At 41.4% G+C, this 20,028-nt stretch overlaps 1 protein-coding gene across 1 annotated transcript; it reads left to right on the forward strand.

Annotated features, from left to right (window-relative positions):
- The first annotated feature begins 10,916 nt into the window (after nucleotides 1-10,916).
- Nucleotides 10,917-11,844, forward strand: LOC104600815 (putative calcium-binding protein CML23). The gene has a single exon (XM_010263976.3). The coding sequence runs from the start codon at nucleotides 11,099-11,101 to the stop codon at nucleotides 11,591-11,593; it is 495 nt and encodes a 164-aa protein (XP_010262278.1). The 5' UTR covers nucleotides 10,917-11,098; the 3' UTR covers nucleotides 11,594-11,844.
- Nucleotides 11,845-20,028: the final 8,184 nt, after the last annotated feature.

Consider the following 20,028-nt stretch of genomic DNA (forward strand, 5'->3'; position numbering starts at 1 on the left):
ACTAGCAAAGGGTAGCTCGGTACTATAACACCAGGATAAAAAAGCGGACTCTTCGCGTTGGCGACCTGGTTCTCCGTAAGGTTATGGTGCCTGAGCCCGGTGTTGGCAAGCTCGATCCGAACTGGGAAGGACCCTACCGATTAAAGCGAGTACTCGGGGAAGGAACGTATGAGCTCGAAACCCTGGAAGGGGAACAAGTACCTCGGGCATGGAATATTATCAACCTAAGGCAGTATTACCTATAAATAACTGAGTAGACCACGAGTCACTCTCAGGGCTTAAGGGCCAAAATGCCGAGCTAACAAAGACCTCGGCGCAATAAAACTCCGAGAGCAGACCACGAGTCTCTCAAGGCTCAAGGGCCAAAATGCCGAACTAACAGACTCCGGCATAATAACCTAGCCACCTCTATGACGCGAACGAATTCTAAGGGGCTAAAACACCGAGCTGACCAAGGAGCTCGGCACCACTGTACATGATGTATCGAGGGCGCAAGCAGACCAACAGGTTCCGCGACAGTTAGCTCACCTCGGCATACAACCAGAAGACAGTTCGGGCATATGCCTTACTATGCCTTACTGTGCCTTACTATGTCAATCACCTCGGTGCACGCCACAAGACAGTTCGGGCATATGCCTCACAATGCCCTACTACGTCAAATCACTTCGCACACTCAACCATGATAGCTCGGATCAAACAACACTTGGAAAAGAAAGATCAATTTCATTAACAAGTTTTGTACAATGAGATCGACAAAAAGAAAAAACAACTACAAAGACTGAGCTCGCAGGCTCGAAATATAAAGGCAATCACTTCGAGGGCTCTTCATCTCCGCGCGAGACCTCCTCAGGAGCTTCGGGCTGGTTAGGGGCGTCCACTTCTTCGTCACCGTCCTCCTCTTCTGAATCTGGATCCTTTGTGGCTTGACGAGCTATCTCATCCGTGATTCGCGAGGTGGTGATGGCGCTTGTGTCAAGCTCGGGGTACGTGTACCTTATCAGCCACCTGCTGAGCTTGAACCCCTTGCAGTAGGCCTCCCCCAAGACGACAACAAATTTATCGAATTGGATGTATTCCGTGACAGCCTTGATCATCGTCTCCTCTATCGCTTGAGTGAAGATCTCGGTCTTCTCTTCGATGTCCGCCCTGAGGAACTCCACCTCGTGCAAGAGGGCATTCTTATTCTCCTTAAGGCCTTCCGCCTCTGCCCTGAGGGCGTCTAGCTCGCTCCTCAGCACACCCTTCTCGTGTGCCAGCTCCGCTTTGAGGGCCTCCACCTCACCCCTCAGCACGCCCTTCTCGCGTGCTAGCTCGTCCTTCTCCACCATAATAATGTCCCTCTAGGCCCTGGCGCCGCTCTCCAACCGGTGGATTTGCTCGCGAGCTGCCCGTAGATCAGTATGGGCAGCGCGGGAAGACTCCTCGACGGTCAGAGCCCGCTTCAGGTTCCTCTCGGATTGAAGAGTAAGGGCGTGCACGACGGAGTTCGCCTAACAAAGGAAGTTAGTTAGTACCGAAGAAAAGTATATATAAAAGAAAAAGAAAGGAAAAAGAAAAAGAAGAGAACTTACCACCATAGTGTGGGTGGCAGCCTGGGCTCCGAGCTGAACAGGGTTGAGCATATTGGCCCAGACCAAGATTTCCTCGTTGTAAACGACCACTTTGCTTTTTCGAAGGCCGCACTGGGGGACCAAGATACTTCGGCCCCTATCCGGGCTCCCCGAGCTGGAGACCGCCGTCCCGGCTGTACGAATGGGCTCGGCGGAGACCTCAGCTGCTACGTTAGCAGCCCCGGTGGCAACCTCTGGCTCAGCTGCTGCCCTCATAGCGGGCTCGGCCGAGGTCTCGGGCTCCCTAGGTGGTATGGACTCCTCCAAGTCAATAATTGGAGGAGCCCTAGGGAGCTCGTTCTTGGAAGTTGGAGCCGGCAGAAGCTTGGGCTCGGGAGTGGGGGCTAGTGGTGACTCGATACGGGCTCTCTTAGAAGCCCGCTTCTTCCTCCCCTTCATGTGCTTGAAGAACCGATCTCCCTTAAGTTTATCTTTCTCTATGGGACCTGCAACAGAGCTCGGCATTAGTACTCGAGTAAAAGAAAGGAGCAGGCCAGACAACTAAGGTACTAACTACCTACCCGGACTCAAGCCGGCCTGGATGAGCATACTCTCGGTGATGTAATCCTTGAAACTACAACCGACCTCAGCCGACGATTGGAATGTCTCCCTAGTCTTCTTGTCGAGGATGATGCCGGGGTCTTGGATAGCTGCCCTCCAGTGAGTAGGGAAGGGCCACCCCGCAGGGTTTCAGACTATGAAGTAGTTTTGCTTCTAGGCCGAGATCTTTCTAGGAAGCTTATGCATCAACTTGAACCCCGGGCGAGGGGACAAGTAGTAAGCCCTCCTGTGCTCGGGGAGAACGCATGAAGCGCTCTTCTTGATGGTGAGGATAGAACAGAATATGTCCAAGCTAAGGGGGAGGACATACTCGTAGCAGAGGGAGATGGTCCCGACCACGTTATGGATTGAGTTCGGGTGAAGCTGGTCTATCGTAACATTGAAGTGGATTGAGTTCAGATTGAGTTCGGGATGGAAGGGAAGGCGCAGCCCGGCTATGAGCTGCTCCCGGAAGATTACGACCTCATCAGGGTAGGTTGTACTGTTGAATAAGGTGGCGGAGCCTCTCCAAGGTCATGGTGGAGGGTCTGAACCTGTCCAGGGTCATGGTAGCGCGTTTTTTGATGTCCCGCGGAATCCATAAGTCGCGTGACGTTGGTGCGTAGACCGTACGCGGCCTGAGCTGCGCCTGGTAGAGCCAAGCAGAGAACCGGTCCAATCGATGAACTGGCGGATACGAAAGCTCAGGACCCGAGCCAAATCCACCCGGCAGACCGCAAACTCCCCGCACTGGGTCAGAACCCCTAGCACGGGGAGTGGGGGGCAATTGATGTAGGGTGATTTGGCCCGACCTTGTTGTACGGGGACACGTGTATATGACCTGGCATAAGTGACAACTCAACGCGACAGCCTGGTCACAACTCAGCGTAGCGAGCTCTCCGAGGCCCGACCAAACGACTCGGCGGGTGTGGCAGCTCGCCATGAGCCTGAGGGTGGAGCACCCCGATCTCCCCCCGTGCAAAGGGACCCGAGCTCCTCTTAAGGGACTCCGCGCTCTCCCTTCCTAAGAAGGGAGCACCCCGGCTTTTTGCTAAGTGTCCCGAGGGAGAAACACCTCGGGACACCACCGTCGAGACTCCTATTCGTACTTTCTTAAGGCTCGCCTCCAGTGCGAGCACCTCGGCGTACCTCGGCACCTCGGTGCAAGGCAAACCTGCCCCAGGTGGTTTGGTGTACAGTAGCTCGGCAGACTGCAGGGGAGATCTGCCTGACATCCGTACCTGCCGGATCTGGTGGCAGTGCCCGCAGCCCTTGCCAGGCGGCATTCTGCCTGCCGTCTCTGAAAAGCATGGCACGCCTGATGAGTCCGTACCCTGTAGTAGCAGCCTGTACCTGCCACCCTAGCCCTGGCAGTAACGGCTAGGGCAGTGGCGGTTACGCCTGATGTGACTGAGCTCTGGTATAAAAGGACCCTGACCCTCACGAAGCAAAAGTATTAAAGCTAGCACTTTTAGCACTCTTAACTCTCTGTGTCTTCTTTGAGTTTTCCTCAGAGTTCTAACTTAGCCATCAGAGTGTTCCCGCCAGGAGAGCTCCCCGGGAACCCTTCACGTTCCTCTTCATCTCAGGTACCGTCTGTTACAACTAGGAGCCAAGTTTCAGCCAGCTAGGAGTGCCCAGATCATGCTGCATCAGAACTGTTCTAGCCACCGATTTTTGGGTCGACGGTTCGACCGTTTGCTTCGAACGGACAACCCATTCCCAACAACAAAAAATTACAAGCAAAAAATTATGGAACCATTTTGTCCACCGATTTTTGGGTCGACGGTACCCATCCTGACAACAAAAATTACGGGCAAAAAATTAAGTGTGTGAGGTCCATTAAGTAGTAGCATACACGTGTTATGTCATTCGAGCGTGTGACTCATACGACCTGAAAATGGAACCGTTCTAGCCACCGGTTTTCGGGTTAACGGTTTGACCATCCGATTCGAATGGACGACCTGTTCTGACAATAAAAATTAAAGAAAAATAAAAAATGGCCAAAACCATTGAACGGGTTAACGGGTTAATGGTTCGACCACTCAGGTCAATGGGTCGTTGACCGTTTCAACGATTTTTTGCCAGGGACTGGGATTGGGGTAAAACGGAACTGGTTGCCTGGACGGTTCCCAATTAAAAAAAATGGACAACCCGTTCTTGCAAAAAAAAATATAGGCAAAAAATTGAGTGTGTGAGGTCCATTAAGCAATACCATACGTGTTATGTCATTCAAATGTGTGACTCATACGACCTGAAAACGGAACTGCTCTGGCCATCGGTTTTTGGGTTGACGGTTCGACTATTCGGTTCGAACGAATGGCCTGTTTTGACAACAAAAATAAAAAAATAAAAAAATGATCAAAAACCATTGAACGGGTCAACGGTTTGACCACCTGGGTCAGCGGGTCGTTGACCGATTCAACAATTTTTGGCCAGTGACCAAGATTAGGATAAAATGGAACCAGTTGCCTGGATGGTTCCCAATTAAAAAAATAAAAAAAAACAGCCAAAAACCATTGAATGGGTCAATGGGTCGATGGTTCAACTGCTCGAGTCAACGGATTATTGACCGATCCAACGGTTTTTGGCCAAGGACCGGATCAATGGGTCGACGATTCCATTCCATTCCAGCCCCTGCAAAGTAGGGCCCCTCTGCTAGTTATTTATTAGGGTAAAATACAAAAATCTTCTCTGAAGTATCTGACAATCATAAAAACTTTTCTTATAGCTTCATTTTAATAAAAGCCTTCCTTAAATTTTTAAATTATTTGACAAAAACCTCCCTTCCATCACCCGAACAGAAAACGTTTAACCTATGCATAACACTTTTTCAAATACCCGTTTTACCCTTTTGTAAAATGGGTACTGAAATAACAAGCTAGTGAAGAGCAGATTACACCATGATAGGTGCTGAGATCAAGCAGCACCTTACTCTGGTTTCCGTCTCTTCTCAACTCCACCAACAAGCAGGGCGGCTTAAGAATCAAATTCGAAGAGAGAATGAACAAGTGAGCGCCGAGGGTGCTGCCTTCAAAGCTAAGATGGAAGAGAATGTCTGGGATGAGGAGAGATGGAGAGAAGTTGTGGAGATGAAGTCGACACGACAGCAAAGAGATGGATTAGCTCAATGACGATTTTAGTAGGTATAGGGAAAGAGCTAGTAAGGATATCACTTTGAAACAAAAGGAAGTGGATCAGTTGAGGTCGATCGTGGAAGACTTGGAGAAGAGCAATGAAGAGGCTCGTGACAAGATTCGACAGATACAAGTAGTGCGTGATGGTGTCCTGGAGAGAAGGAATAAATGGTGAGAACATTGGGGAACTGAAGAAAGCGATTGCTGATGTTGTTAGGGAGAGGGAGCAGGTTGAACGGGCCAGGACTGATGGAGACCCTGGGATTGTTTCATTAAAGAAATCTATAGAGGCCCTCGCTGCAGAATTTGGGACTCAAGTAAATCCATCATTAATCCAACCATAGAAGGCAAAAATACTAGTATCAATATCTTCTTTATTCAACAAAATTAAATAAATAAGTAGAATTGTATAATAAGGATCGATTTCCCAATTAGATCAGAAGAGGCCTGGTCCCATCAAAGAAAGGATTTGACGGTGTAGGTATATGTTGATCGCTACAACCGTGGAGACACAGAAGGTGCTAAGTCAATGCCATAGGAATGCATGCGACGAGTTCACAATCGATATACGTCTATGATGAGCTCAAGACACTAAATGAACTGTGATGAGTTCAGGACCTGCACAGACTTGCGATGAGCTCAAAGCCATCGCACAATTGTGATGAGCTGATCAAGTTCATTGCAAGTCAGAAAATGAGTGAAGAAACATGTGCTTCACTAATAACGTGTGTGACAGAACACCCAGTAGGATTAGAAAGGGCACGTGAGATAAGTAGTGACATCACTTACCATAGTGGTGTTCCCTAACAACTAACACCAAATCTAATATCCCCTTCCCTAATGGGAATCAAACACTTTTAATTCATTCCTATCAAGACCTCAGGATCTCTCCTTATAAATAGGGGTTCAACTCATAACGAGATCATTATTCTATCTCTTCACTTGCGCCAGTCTTTAGCCTACTCCTACTCTCGACTTTCCTTTGTCTTTCAAAGAGACCCCCATATATAGCCTTACCTCCCTACTCACAGATGGGAAGATAACATTTTTGAAAAGATAAAAGCAACAAGACCAGGAGTTAAGTGGTAGCAAGGGTTGAGCTGAAAGAGACAAGGATTGATGACGGAGAACGGGGATTCGGTTACTTGCAGGTTGGGGTGAAAGCATCGGGAACGCCGAACAGGATGAGCTTTTTACCGACAGCGAGGGAGTGAATGGAAACCTTTTGGAGGTTGTTGTTCTCATCGAAGTAACCAAGAGTGTCATCTGAATCATGTCACCAACTGAGATGGGGCCATTGCTGATTGCTCTCCTTTTTACTCCTAACCTTCCTTCCGAGACAAGAGGAGACGAGAGAGCAGAGTTTAGCACAATCAGTGACATTCACTAGTTAGTTATTTGAGAACCCATTTTATAAAAAGGGTAAAATGGGTATTTTGAAAAAATTATGCATCGGTTAAACATTTCCCGTTTGGGTCAATGACAAAAGGGAGGTTTTTGTCAAGTTTTTTAAAGTTCAAGGAGGTTTTTGTTCATGTGAAACTTCAAGGGAGTTTTTTGTATTTTACCTATTTATTATTATTTCTTTTTGGTATTTGGTGATAAACCTGAACTGAAAAAAAATCCGAACTGAATTCCCATACGGACTGTTTGAGTAACACAACACCAAACCTAGCCCCCTCCTCAAATTTGCATGGTGTTTGGAAGTGTGGGTGTTTTTTGGGACCGATTTTCAAGAAAAAATGCCCATTCTTCCAAGACCCGTTTTCACAAAAAAAAAGCTTCTGCCACATAGGCAGTGAGTCACACTACCAGATTGGTGGAGGCAGGTCGCCTCTTATGCCAACCTGGCGTTGTCCGGTCTAATTATAGATCGCCCTACCAAGGTGAGGCTGAGGAGTCAACAACTGGGGCGAGGTGTCTATCGTGCTTCTGAAATCTGCTTACGTGGTGTTGAGTTGTCGTTTGCCAGTTTTGTGGAGCCACGTGTCACAATGTCACTAGAGGGTCAAACCCACCCTCATTAGATTCCAATCAATTCTTGAGTATGATTCAATTCCAAATTCTGGAACCGATCCCACCTAAGCCAGCTCTAGGGTCTAGAAGTTTACCCCACCCAAATTGACTTGGAGAGTTGACCTTGATTGGCTTTGGTAGAACTAGCTTAGATATAATTTGAACCTAGTGTATGGGTTTGAATGATGGATTATGTATCAATTATGTTGTATTGTTTAGGTTGGTTGTGGATTGTATTCTATTTGCATTGAGATTACAATTAAGCAAATTGGGGAATGTGTGTGAAGCTGGATTATGTATCAATAATGATTATGTCATATTATTTTGTTTATGGATTATGTTTTATTTTCTTCGAGATTGAATAATTATATAGATTTGAATTATAGAATGTTTATGATAGATTTTTACTTAAGGTCAAAACTTTGAAAGGGAAAATAATAATAATAATAATAATAATAATAATAATAATAATAATAATAATAATAATAATAATAATAATAATAATAATAATAATAATAATAATAATAATATTATTATTATTATTATTATTATTATTATTATTATTATTATTATTATTATTATTATTATTATTATTATTATTATTATTATTATTATTATTATTATTATTATTATTATTATTATTATTATTATTATTATTTCAAAGTAGGGGTGGCAAATGGGTGGGTTGGGTTGAGTACCAACCCACCCATATTGGTGTGACCCACTCTGACCCTTACCCACCCTAACCCATCCATTTGACCCACTAATTCAAAGCAATACCTTAACCTTTTTAATTTTTCTTTGTTTTAATTGCATAAACATATTCAATTGAAAAATAAAAAGTTTCAACTTTTTCAAATAAAATTGAAAATTGCAGAAAAATATAGGAAAGTTGTAAGAAAATAAAAAAAAATGCAAAAATGTGAATAGAATTACAGAAAAATGTAAAATATACACACATATATGTTTCAACTAAAAAACATGAAAAAGGAAAACAAGTTCAAAATATATTTTCATATATAAAATGCATAAATATAAAGAAATTGAAAATTATAGAATTGCAAACATAATAAAAATTTCAAAAACAAAAAAAATCTAAATTATATAAACTACAGAAATTGCATAAAATAAAAAAAATCAGAAAATAAAATTTGTAGAAAACACCAAAAATTATAGAAAAACAAAGAAATTTCAAATAAATAACAAAAAATACAGAAAATGTATAGATTGTAGAAAATAGAAAATGCAAAAAAAAATGAATTATAAAAACAATGGAAATTATAACAAAACACTAAAAAATACAAGAAAATTGAAAAAAAAAACAAAAAATCAGATAAATATAAAGATGGGATAAAAGCAGAAATTGCAAAAATACATAAAATGATAAAATTTGAAAATTATATATTATATCAAAAAAGTAAAAAAATGTAGACAAACTAATAAAATGATAAATTTTTTCAAAAAAAATCGAGCAAAAATGGACAATGCATCCACACAATATTGAAGCAAAATTTCAAAAAATATTTCAGAGATAAAAATTTACAAAACTATTTTTGCATAAATTTGTAGCACTCTTGATGGGATTTACATTTCCAATTGCAAGAGTTTACAAGCCATTGAAAATATTTCAAAACACAAAAAAATCGCTGAAATTTTTTATGATAGTCTTTGACTCTTCATTCTTTCAAATCTTCGAATCGAAGATCTAAGTCAGCAAGAGAGGGAGAGCGGTGGTGCGACGACAACCTCCAAAGGTAGATCTAAGTGATAAAGAGAGAGGGTGGTGGTGCGGCATTGAGCTTCAAGATGTGGGCGTGACAGAGGAGTGGTGCGGCATGCACCTGTCGAAGATCTGAAAATGAAGCGCGAGAGAGGGAGAGTGGTGGTGCTACGACAATCTGAAGCAGAAAAGGGCGATGTGGCATCCACCTACGGTAGATCCGAGCGTGCTAGGGGGGTGGTACGACATCCACCTACCGGAAATCTGAAAATGAAGCGAGAGAGAGGGAGAGTGGTGGTGCTGTGGCAATCTGAGTGAGAAAGAGGTGGTGTGGCATCTACCTATGGATATGATCGACGAAATGTGTGTGTGTGTGAGAGAGAGAGAGAGAGAGAGAGAGTTTTGGGAGAATAACCTAATTTTCCTAAAGAGAGGGTGAAGGGTCACCCTTGACCCAATCGACCTTGACCGTTATGGGTCATTTGACCCATCTTGACCAACTGTTGAATTGGGTGGGCATGGGTGGGTTGGGGTCAAATTTGCCAGCTCTATTTCAAAGAACTGGTTCCATAGATAGACCTTAGAACTGACCTTGAATGTTGTATGTATGCATATACATAAATAAATAATATTAAATATTTTAATATTTAAATATAATGATTAAGGGGTTTTTTAACAACATAATTGATTTAATTTTGAAAACAAAAACAATTACTACATTATTAAGAACAATACAAATTTTCTGTTACAGTTATTTTTATTTTCAAAAACAAAAGTAACCATGTTCTCGAACACCCCCTAACTTATAATTTTCAAACCACTACCAATATCATATCCAATTTACTCTCTAATGCCGAAATGAACATTGGGTATAACTGCAATTTTGCAACACTCTACTCTAATTATCAATACAAATTAATTCCGGACTGTCTATAACACTCTAGGGCTCTACTTGAGTGAAGTCTGATAATATTCATCTCTCCCAATTAAAATCGAATCCGTTCCAATTTAAGATATCCACAGCCGATCCATTTATAATTTGATCTAATATGGCCCCACCCCCATCTCAATCCGGATCTCCTATCTACAGTCAGAGGAGCCCTACACACAATAGCCGTACATCGGAAATATTGCCTATAAATGATAATATACAAATACAATTACGGGAGATGTATGGCTGTAGTGTGTTGAGAGGTAAGAGATCAAAAAATAATCTTAGGCAAATTCGCATTTCCTTCTCAGACTCACTTCACAGTGCTTACAAGGAAACATCTCTACGTGAACAAAAACATACCAATACAGGAAATGTGTGGCTATAATTTGGCTGAAGAGGAAATCCAAACTAGTATTAGAGGCCTAAACAGAGCTAGAATTACCTCCACCCTGTAGAATCCTCATATCTACCTCACATTGCATCGGCACATCAAGAACATTGATCCTATTTATGTGTTTTTATTCACGGAAGAGGAATTCCGGATTCAGCCAGGAAAAGAGAGAAGACCTGGAATTCTCTCAGCCAATCATCGTACTCCATACAACGCGTTAACTTGAAAATGTCCACACGTAATGTATGGACTTTTTTATTCATGGAACCGTCATTCTCCCTTTTTTAATTAATTTTTCATGGATCCCACGCGGATGGGCATTACGTCATTCGATTTCCATAGGAAGACAAGGAAACTCTGGCGACGCAAATTGTAACGTAAAAGCCTCCCAAATATTAAAAAAAAAGAAAAATACAATAACAACAAACCGCGTTAAAGTGAAATGACCAAAACGCGTTAAGACCATAATAACTGAGCTTTACAAAGAGCTCTCACCTGACAGTCACATTCCACCGTATATTAGGAACATCACCCATGAATAATAATATAATGTTCTTGATGTACGGCTTGAATATTCTGTGAGGTCAGAGTGAGGAGCGCTTTGTCAGGAGCAGATCCGATTCCATGAACAGAAACACAAATAAAAGGTTCCAATTGTGATGAGAAGAGAGAGAGAGAGAGAGAGAGAAGAGAGCGAAGGAGAGAGCTAACCCGAAGTTGTGGGAGCAGCCCAGCAGCGGCAAAGGAACTATGTTTAGAAAGTCTCCTCCTCCTCCTTCGGTGTCGCTACAGAATGTTGACGAAGTGGAGAAAGTTTTCAAACGATTCGACGCGAATGGCGACGGCAAGATCTCCTCCACCGAGCTTCGCGATGTCTTAGGTGCACTTGGCTCCGACACGTCGCCGGAGGAGATTCACCGCATGATGTCGGAGATCGATACTGACGGTGACGGTTTCATCGATCTCAAAGAATTCGCTGAATTTCATAAATCCAACGGTACTGGCAACACAAAGGCGGAGGATGAGTTAAAGGAGTTGAAGGACGCTTTCAACTTGTACGACAAGGATAAGAACGGGTTGATATCGGCGAAGGAGTTGTATACTGTGTTGAAGCGCTTGGGAGAGAAGTGTTCGCTCCAAGACTGCTCTCGGATGATCAACTCCGTCGATGTCGACGGCGATGGACACGTCAACTTTGAGGAGTTTAAGTTGATGATGACCAACGGCAAAGCTCCTTCCCGATGATTCTACTCTGTATAATCAATATTCTGTGCATCTCAATACATCGAATTACTCTTCTTCTTACAGGTTTCTTTCAATTTCTAGGTTTTCATTTGTTATCTTTTTCTGCTCTTAGCTTCTTGTTGGTAATGGTAACCTCTGTAACACGTTTGTTAGTGACCTGCTAGTATTAGGGTTAGGGTTTTCACTTTTTGGTGTTTGAATCTCTAAAACAGAAATTCATAACAAAATCCGATCCAAGTTAATTCTTGAAAGCTCGAGTTCTCTCATCTCTGATCTCAGTTTTGCTAGTCCGGATTAGGCGCACTTAATGCCTGTCTTAGGGATCGTTCAACCAATTATAATGCCCCACGTCAGCTAATTAAATGTGTAAGATCCACACCCGTGGGAAATTGTTATTGGCCAGACAGCCTTTAATACAGCCATCAAATGAATGCAGCTAAGCCACCACTAAAAACCTCCCCATCGTTCCCTTTCTCCCCAAAGTGGTGGTTGCGGGATTCGATTCCGCGTCACTGAACCAGCTAATACACCAACGGGCTGTTATACACTCTACAGTCTATTATCAAATCAGCATTATTGATATTATTAATAAAAGTTGGTCTGTTATAAACGATTTATTAACTATTTTTTTCTCTGTTTTAAAAACAAATTAAATATAAATATTTATTTAAACAACGGAAACTATACCAAACAGATAATATATCTATACAGTGGACCGGATTCTGACTCGTGTGAGCGGTTCAGTTATGCAGCGTGGACCAGTCAGTTAGTGGGCCCAAGCTCAATCTTTCTCGAACATCAAGTATTGTACGGAAAAGGAGAAGAGTCTCGCTCTAGATCTAGATTTGAGTTAGCTTATGCTTATACAAACGACCGGGCTATGCCAACTGTCAACTGCCAAAGGAAAAGTCCTTCGTGGGCTTTGATTGGAATGGGCCAGTGTTTGGTTGCTGTCATGGCCCACCCAAGAGACTGGAAGACTTGTAATCGGCGGTGCCAATGATTTTGATCTTAGAAAAATGCAAAGAGTGAGGGACACGGAAGGCTTGGAGCCTTGGATTAGTGTGGCAGGCTGCACTGAAGACGAAGACGAAGACGAAAGCAAGGTAGTTTACTTTACGCGACAACTAAATTACGTAACTGTTGGTAATGAAATAGACTGAAAATATAAAGTAAGGGTAGCCGCGTGGGCGGTGACATGTGGAGGCCTGCCTTAACTCAATTTCTATTATAGATGATCCAAAGTTCCCAAAGATGTTTTGTCAGCTCTATTACTCTCAAACCTAAATTAGGAAACGCAATTTATTTGATGGATTGGGCAAGAAGGATGGCAATTCCCGCCCTATTGGACGGGTTTTTTTGTGCTTTCATGTGACAGTGAAGCTCATGACGTAGATTGAAACCTAAAACTATAGGCAATGCATCGGAATTAAGTGACTTTGGTACTTTACAAGAACTTTCGTACAGTCACAGACCAAGAATTAAATAAAAAAAGAGTAGAAATTACTGAGATACAGAGGCGTTGTCGAAGGTTTTGTGCAACAAACCGTCTTTGCTCATGGTTGGGGCAAGCACCGTTAACGTTGCACATGCAGCAGCTCCATCGTCCCTCCATGGCCCTCCACCTTGCCTTTCTCTCGGCGCCAACTCGCCAAGCTCCTCATCTACATTGGCATTTCCACCCAAACCTATACAAGGGAAGGTAAGTTTTAAACAATAAAAGCTGATGAGGTGTTGGAGGCTCTGATAAGTTTGAGTAAGTTTAAGAGAACTGAGGAAAAGTGAAAGGGAGTTTTGATAATAACCCAAATGAAAGTGGGGTCTTGGAGGTAGGTCAAGATTAAATTTGTGAGGTGGGTTTCAATGATATTTATCAAAAATAAAGAAGGGTAAATTTTTTAAGCTACCTTTATGGTTTAGTTAATTGAGTAGATGTATTCCTATTGTTTGAAAATTGACTGATGCTACTCTTATTGGTTCTGACAATTGACTAGTTTTACCCTTAGTTTGCATCCATTAATATTCTGTTAAATTCATATATAAGTGACTTATATTTTTTTAAATTCCAATTTTATCCCTACCTCTTCTTCCTTTGAGCAACAAACCGAACTGGTTCAGTCCTTAAGGCTCTGTTTGGTTTGCAGGATGATTTGGATGGGATGGGATGGGATAGGATGAGAAAGTGTGAAATCTTCATTTTTCATCATTTGGTTTATGAGAAAATTATTGAGAGAAAACATGACATAAATCAGAATTGAAAATAAAACTATTTAGCTCTATAAATCAATTGTCCCTCTAAAAAGTCTCAAACTCTCATTGAATCCATAATTTTTCAAATAACAACGGACCATTGCTATCCATGAAATGGGATTTGTGAGAAGACACTTTAACCCACTTTGTCCTATAGTATCATCATTCATAAATTATTTTTCTTCCTGTAGTGATTTCAAGTGCCCATAGGCTCCAAATTAGATGACAGGGACCACGACTGGTGAGATGGGCTTGGATGAGACTGTTCCAAGCAAAGGTGTTTGACAGGGAATTTGGTCGAACATATGGTGGGTGATTGTAGTTTTTCAGGTTTAGAGGAGATTTAAAGGTGGGCTTCAGCACTACTGGCTTGCCAAAGTTGGGATTCGTTTATTGGTTTCTGGGCTTGAACATTGTATCTGTTACAATTGAAGGGCATCTGTTTGTTCTATAATTGGATAAATTCTGATAGTAATTAATTATCAGAATGAGTTGAGTGCATTTGGAAATAATTTATGAAAATCACAATTTTAACCGAAGGAACGATAGTGGTGTTTGGAAACATTTGGTGGAAATCATTGTATTAGAATAACAGTAATATCCATGTAGTAGACAGGGGAGATAACATAGAGTAAGAGATGGAGAGTTGAAGAGAAGAACAGTGCTCTGTTTTTTCGAGAAATCGAAGTAAAATGGTAGAAGGAAATCAAACGCTGAAGAGAGAGAGAGAGCATTGGTTGTCGGAAACCATGGCAGCCAGGCCCACTGTGATTGCACCATATATCTATTTGGGTTTTGGAGCTCAAAAAATAAAGAAGAATTAAAAACTGTTGAAAAGGTAACAACGAGACAACCATCTATCTGAAAATATCACCGGAAGCTTGGACGTTGCCATTGGGCAGAGGAAGTGGAGAAGACAGACAACAAACTCTTTTAACAAGCAAACCGGATACTCTTTCCCTTTATTTTCTCACCGGGGTCGTACTGTTTTTGTGCGACCCTGAATCCCAGTTTTTGAGAAAGTGCGTCCCCCTATTTTCCCATCCCATTTCCGTGCGTCTCACAAAACAAACATGGGAAAGTGGAATATTTTAGGAATATTCCATCTTTTCCATCTCTTTCTAGAGAATCAGAGCCTAAGGAACCCAAATCTGATTATTGCCTCCATAAAAAATCAACTATACTACCCAGAAAAAGAAAAAGCGAAACAAACACCGGGGAACCAGAGAAGAGCTCCTGAGCGGATATGCTAGAAAGAGCTTCCGTGTTTCCATTAGAACTCTTTCTTCATCAATTCGGCTCTGAAGTAATCTCAACGGAACACAAGAACAAAGAAAGAGAAAAGAGGAGACAGTGGATACCGCCCAAGTCCTTCAAACAATCTCCAACCTAGTGCTAATCTTGCCACGAAGATGCCGATGCCGGAGGGGGTCGATGTAGACGACAGTGGCGGAGCTGTTATAGTGGTTGTTAGTTGCTGTTACAGTGGCACATGCAGCATGTCAGCAGTTTTTAATCCAAAGCCCAAAGAGAGTCGTGTCTTGTTGAAGCTAAAAATGAACGTAGACGACGATGGCGGTGGCGGAGCTGACGACGGTGGTGGAGCTGAACCCGACCCCAACGATTGGGTGAAGAGAAGTTTGGTTTGCAGGGGTTGCAGGGGTGAAGAGAAGAAGAAGAGGAAGGGTTTGTTCATGCCATGGGTTGTAGGTTTTGTTGTAGAGATCCTCCTCTCCATCTCCCTCTTTCCGTCGCGGACGATGCCGTGATGCCATGGGTTGTAGGGGTGAAGAGAAGAAGAAGAAGAGGAAGGGTTGTTCACGCCATGGGTTGCAGGGGTTGCAGGTTTTGTTGCAGAGATCCCTCCTCTCCATCTCACTCTTTCCGTCTCCGACGATGCCATGATGCCATGGGTTGCAGGGTTTGAAGAAGAATCAGAGCACGAGGTGCAAAGCCATTGTCTTCTTCTCTGAAGTCTGAGCAATCCTAAGCAAACTGGGCTCGGTGAGGGTTGGGCAGGGATTCTTGGGCGGTATCCACTGGTTTTAACTTGGAAACCGAGAAACAGCAGTTGTGCGGACTCGGTGGAACCCAGATATGAGATTTAAGAGATACTCAGATTTGAGGAGAGGGAGAAATCTGAGTAACCTATAGCTGAGGGTAAAATCGTTTCTGTCAGATCATCGTTGACGAACGTTAATGAAACATAAGGATTAGTCAATTTTCAAAAATAGTAAGAATAGCGTAAGTCAATTTTTAAATAATAAAGATATAGCCAATGAATAGTTTAAAAAATTTACTCAAAAAAGAAACCTTGGCCCATGTGCTTCTCACCTACCCTATAGCCCCTTTCACTTTATCGAAAATCTACAAAACTCTATAAGGTAGTGGTGCAAGTTGGAAGGGCCGGGCTGGGTTTGAGGTCAATCCAGGCCCAATTTGAAGAATTGGGCCTAAGGCCCCAAACCGAGGTCAAGTCCAATGTTTCAATCCAGGTCTAGCCCAAATAGAAATTTGACATACTTGGGTTGGGCCAAAGCATGGGCTGGAGTGTTAATCATGCCTGTCTATTAAAAAGTTATATGAACCTATTTAATATCAATGATTTAATTCCTTAAATAGAAATTTTTTATATTTTTATCATATAAACATTCATAAATGCATGCATACCTGTTTGTATGTACATATATATGTTATGTATATATATGTATGTATGTATAATAAAACTAGATTCACATGTGTTTGAAATTGTGCATTTTGGAACACACCACACTCTTTGATGGTGTTCTGTATATAGTGGTGTGGTGTTTTGTGTTTCAAAATATTGGGGTTTAAAATGTATTGGTTATCAAGTGAAATGTATTGAACCAAGCAATAAAGTATGGTTTGTTATAGAAGAGGAGAAACAATGGTTGTCAAAAACTGGTGTTATTTTGTATTCCAGAACCAAGAATTACTGGTTCCACAATATGCCACACTCTAAAATAAGATGTATTCAAAATGACATGTTTCGGAACCAGTTGGAACAAAAATTCACCACAGTACCAAAGTCATTCGCAATTCGATCATCAGACGTCTTTGTTTTGTTTTTTTTTTCTTTTCTTTTCTATTGTTTAGCCTGTCTAAAAACAAATAGATATAAATCAGATCTAAATTCTTGAAAAGAATAAAACCTACCAACAGTATAGATGAACAAATATATGAAAGAACTATTCAACCTAAAAATTTTAACCTGTTAGGGGAAGTTCCTGAATATATTTTTATTCTCTAACATTTATGCTCACAGAAAAGATCACGCCCAAGACCATTGGGCTTGAAGCATGAACGAGAATAGATCCACCCACACACTATGTTAAAATTTTAATTAATTATATTAAAGTTAATGAGAATCGAAAATTAGACTATTTGGTCAAACTGTCAGGTGAGATCCCTGAATAGACTTTTATTCTCTAACAAGAACACCAAAAAAAGCCAAAAACCAGCATCATCTCTATTAATGAATTTTTAAATTTGTTAATGTAAGATTTTACTAGTTCTGGATTCACCATTAAGGTTGCCTTTAGGTTCTGGTTCATCTAGACTTTCAAATCTTGTTGTAGCTCTGGCAGTGTGGTCACTGGACATGATGGCGATAAATCCCCTGAGCTATTTACGTCCAACAGAATTTCTGAATCATAAACACAAAAGGTGAATTGTGTTTTCCACTAACATCTGTTGAGATTTACCGATTGTAGTTTTCATGCCTATTACTCCTTAAGATGTATCAGTACCCAGCTTCTTTTATATAGTCATATTCTATTATAAAATCTTTAAGATGTAATCATCAGGTTTGCCCTGATGGAGGCCAATCTCAGTAGGAATTCAACTTCAGTTAGGGCAAAGCCCGTTTTAGCAGTTTTTACTACCTTGAATTGAGAATATCTCTGTACTTCTATGTTTTATTTCACAGAGAGATTCTCAATGCAAGGTTGAAAAGGAACAGTGTGGGCACAGGTTTGCCTAGATGGAGGCCAATCTCAATAGTGTTTTTGAATCATCATTGACTCAAATAGTTGAACTGTCCAATCAATCACCAATAGGCAATAATAAGAAAAAAAAATCGTTTAAACACAGGGAGAGCGTCAGGATCAGACCTGTTCATGGGCCGGGTAGCCCGATGGCCCAGCCCGGCCCGGCCCGGCCCGCACCCCGGTCAGGCTTGGTCATGTAATTAGGCCCGTAGGTCTGACCTCGGGCCTAACACAGTAAGCCCAACTGTGTTTCGGGTCAGGCTCAGGATTTGTCAAAAAAGCCCGGCCCGACCCAACTCAATATTATATATTTTATAAAAATATAATATGTATTTTATATATTATATAAAATATATAAATAATATAATATTTATTAAAATATATATTTATAATTTAATATATACATTTTTTATTATTTTCTTTATAATTTCTCTCTCTCTCTCTCTCTCTCTCTTTCTCTCTATTCAACCACTTCAGCAGTAGTAAGAGTATGGTCAAAATTTTGGGCTCAGGCCCAGGCCCGGGCTTCGAGCTTTTTATGAGGGCCAGGGTCAGGCCTGTTGTAGACCCGATGGTCGAGCTAGACTCGGGCTCGGGTCTTAGAAAAATCTGTTAATACAGAATGAACCCAGTCCAAACCCGACCCGGCCCGGCCCATAAACAGGTCTAGTAATTTGAGGTGTGCTCTTCCCATTGGCCTCACTTTGTTGCTGGGCACAGAGGTGAGGGGTGATGTAAATTTGTAAATGTTGAGAGCTTTTTGCATTTGAGCTCGTTTCTCCCGATAGCATATACTCTTCGCATATGGTATCTAATTCATGGGGAAATAGATGTTGCTGAGATGCTGCTAGTTTACCTGTGCTTTTTAAGTATACAAAGTTTTTGATTTGAGGTTCATTGTCCCCCATTCATCGATAGAATATATTATTAATATTATATAATATAAAATAGTTTTAATCGAATCGATTCGAATTCATGCTTTTAAAAATCCAACGAATCCTTATTGGATTCGGATCAATCCAATTTTCTTAACAGATCGGATATGCTCTTACTGAATCCGATCCGATCCGTTTGCAGCCTTAACTCAAATTTTATTGGGTGCTTAAACCCATCTCAAAGTCAAAACCCTTAAACCCAAAACCTTCCAATTCTTCAAACATCCCTAGATTCTCTCAAAAGATTCCACGCAAAGATAAAAAGGACGCCTCAAAATAAACCCATTGTCCTTAGGCCTTAAAGCCCACAAACTGCATTTTATGGAGTTGAGATTAGGCTCAATTCTAAAATTGAGACACACAACCCCTAGAAATCCAATCAGACCCCAAACATTATAATTATCCACTAGGAATCTTTCCACCAAAAAAATCAATCATTTAGGCCCGTTCTCTTTTCGGTAAGTTATTTACTTAGGTAAATGTAATTATTTGGATAAATTTTTCTGGGAAATACTTAACTGAGCAAGTAAATTTTCCTGGGAAATACTTATCCATGTTCTTTTATTTTCCAAGAAAATAAGATAATGATCATTTTATCCATAAAAATCTATTATTAAAAGGAGCATTTTTATCCCATTTTTGTCCCAATGGATCATTAAATCGAAAGGTGTTCTTTTATGACAATTTTAGAGCCATATAGACTGTCGCTGAGATCAATAATCTGACCCAACAATAATGAAATTCACTTATAAAATGTCACAGTTAAAGAAAATCAAACCTTCCATTGACCTCTATATGATACTAATTCCATACAACCCCAATTGGTTGATTTCAACTCCATTGACCCAAACCCAGGTATCAAATGCAAAATCCAACACAATTATGTAATTGCACACAGAAATCAGGGAGATGCTATCCCAAGAAATCTTGGTATACCACTTGGATGGCCAGGATTGATTAGTTGAGTTAGGCCTAAAATTTTGATAGCTTCTATACTTTTGTGTTGATTATAAAGTTCTAAATATCAACACGGGCCAATACGCCCTACTGGTGTATCGGCCAGTGTTGGTGGTTTTTTTTCTATGTTTTATTTATTTTTTTCGAAATCGGTTCAGAGGGGTCAGTTCATGGCCCGGTTACTTTCTGAACCAGTGGCTGACCTGATACAACTCCTATAGGGGCGTATTGAGAAATCACCAGCACAATACATATTGGTTGATACAGGCTGATACAGGCCGAT

The sequence above is a fragment of the Nelumbo nucifera genome, chromosome 3 (genome assembly GCF_055504915.1).
Source record: "Nelumbo nucifera cultivar China Antique chromosome 3, China Antique-T2T, whole genome shotgun sequence".
Taxonomy (NCBI): domain Eukaryota; kingdom Viridiplantae; phylum Streptophyta; class Magnoliopsida; order Proteales; family Nelumbonaceae; genus Nelumbo; species Nelumbo nucifera.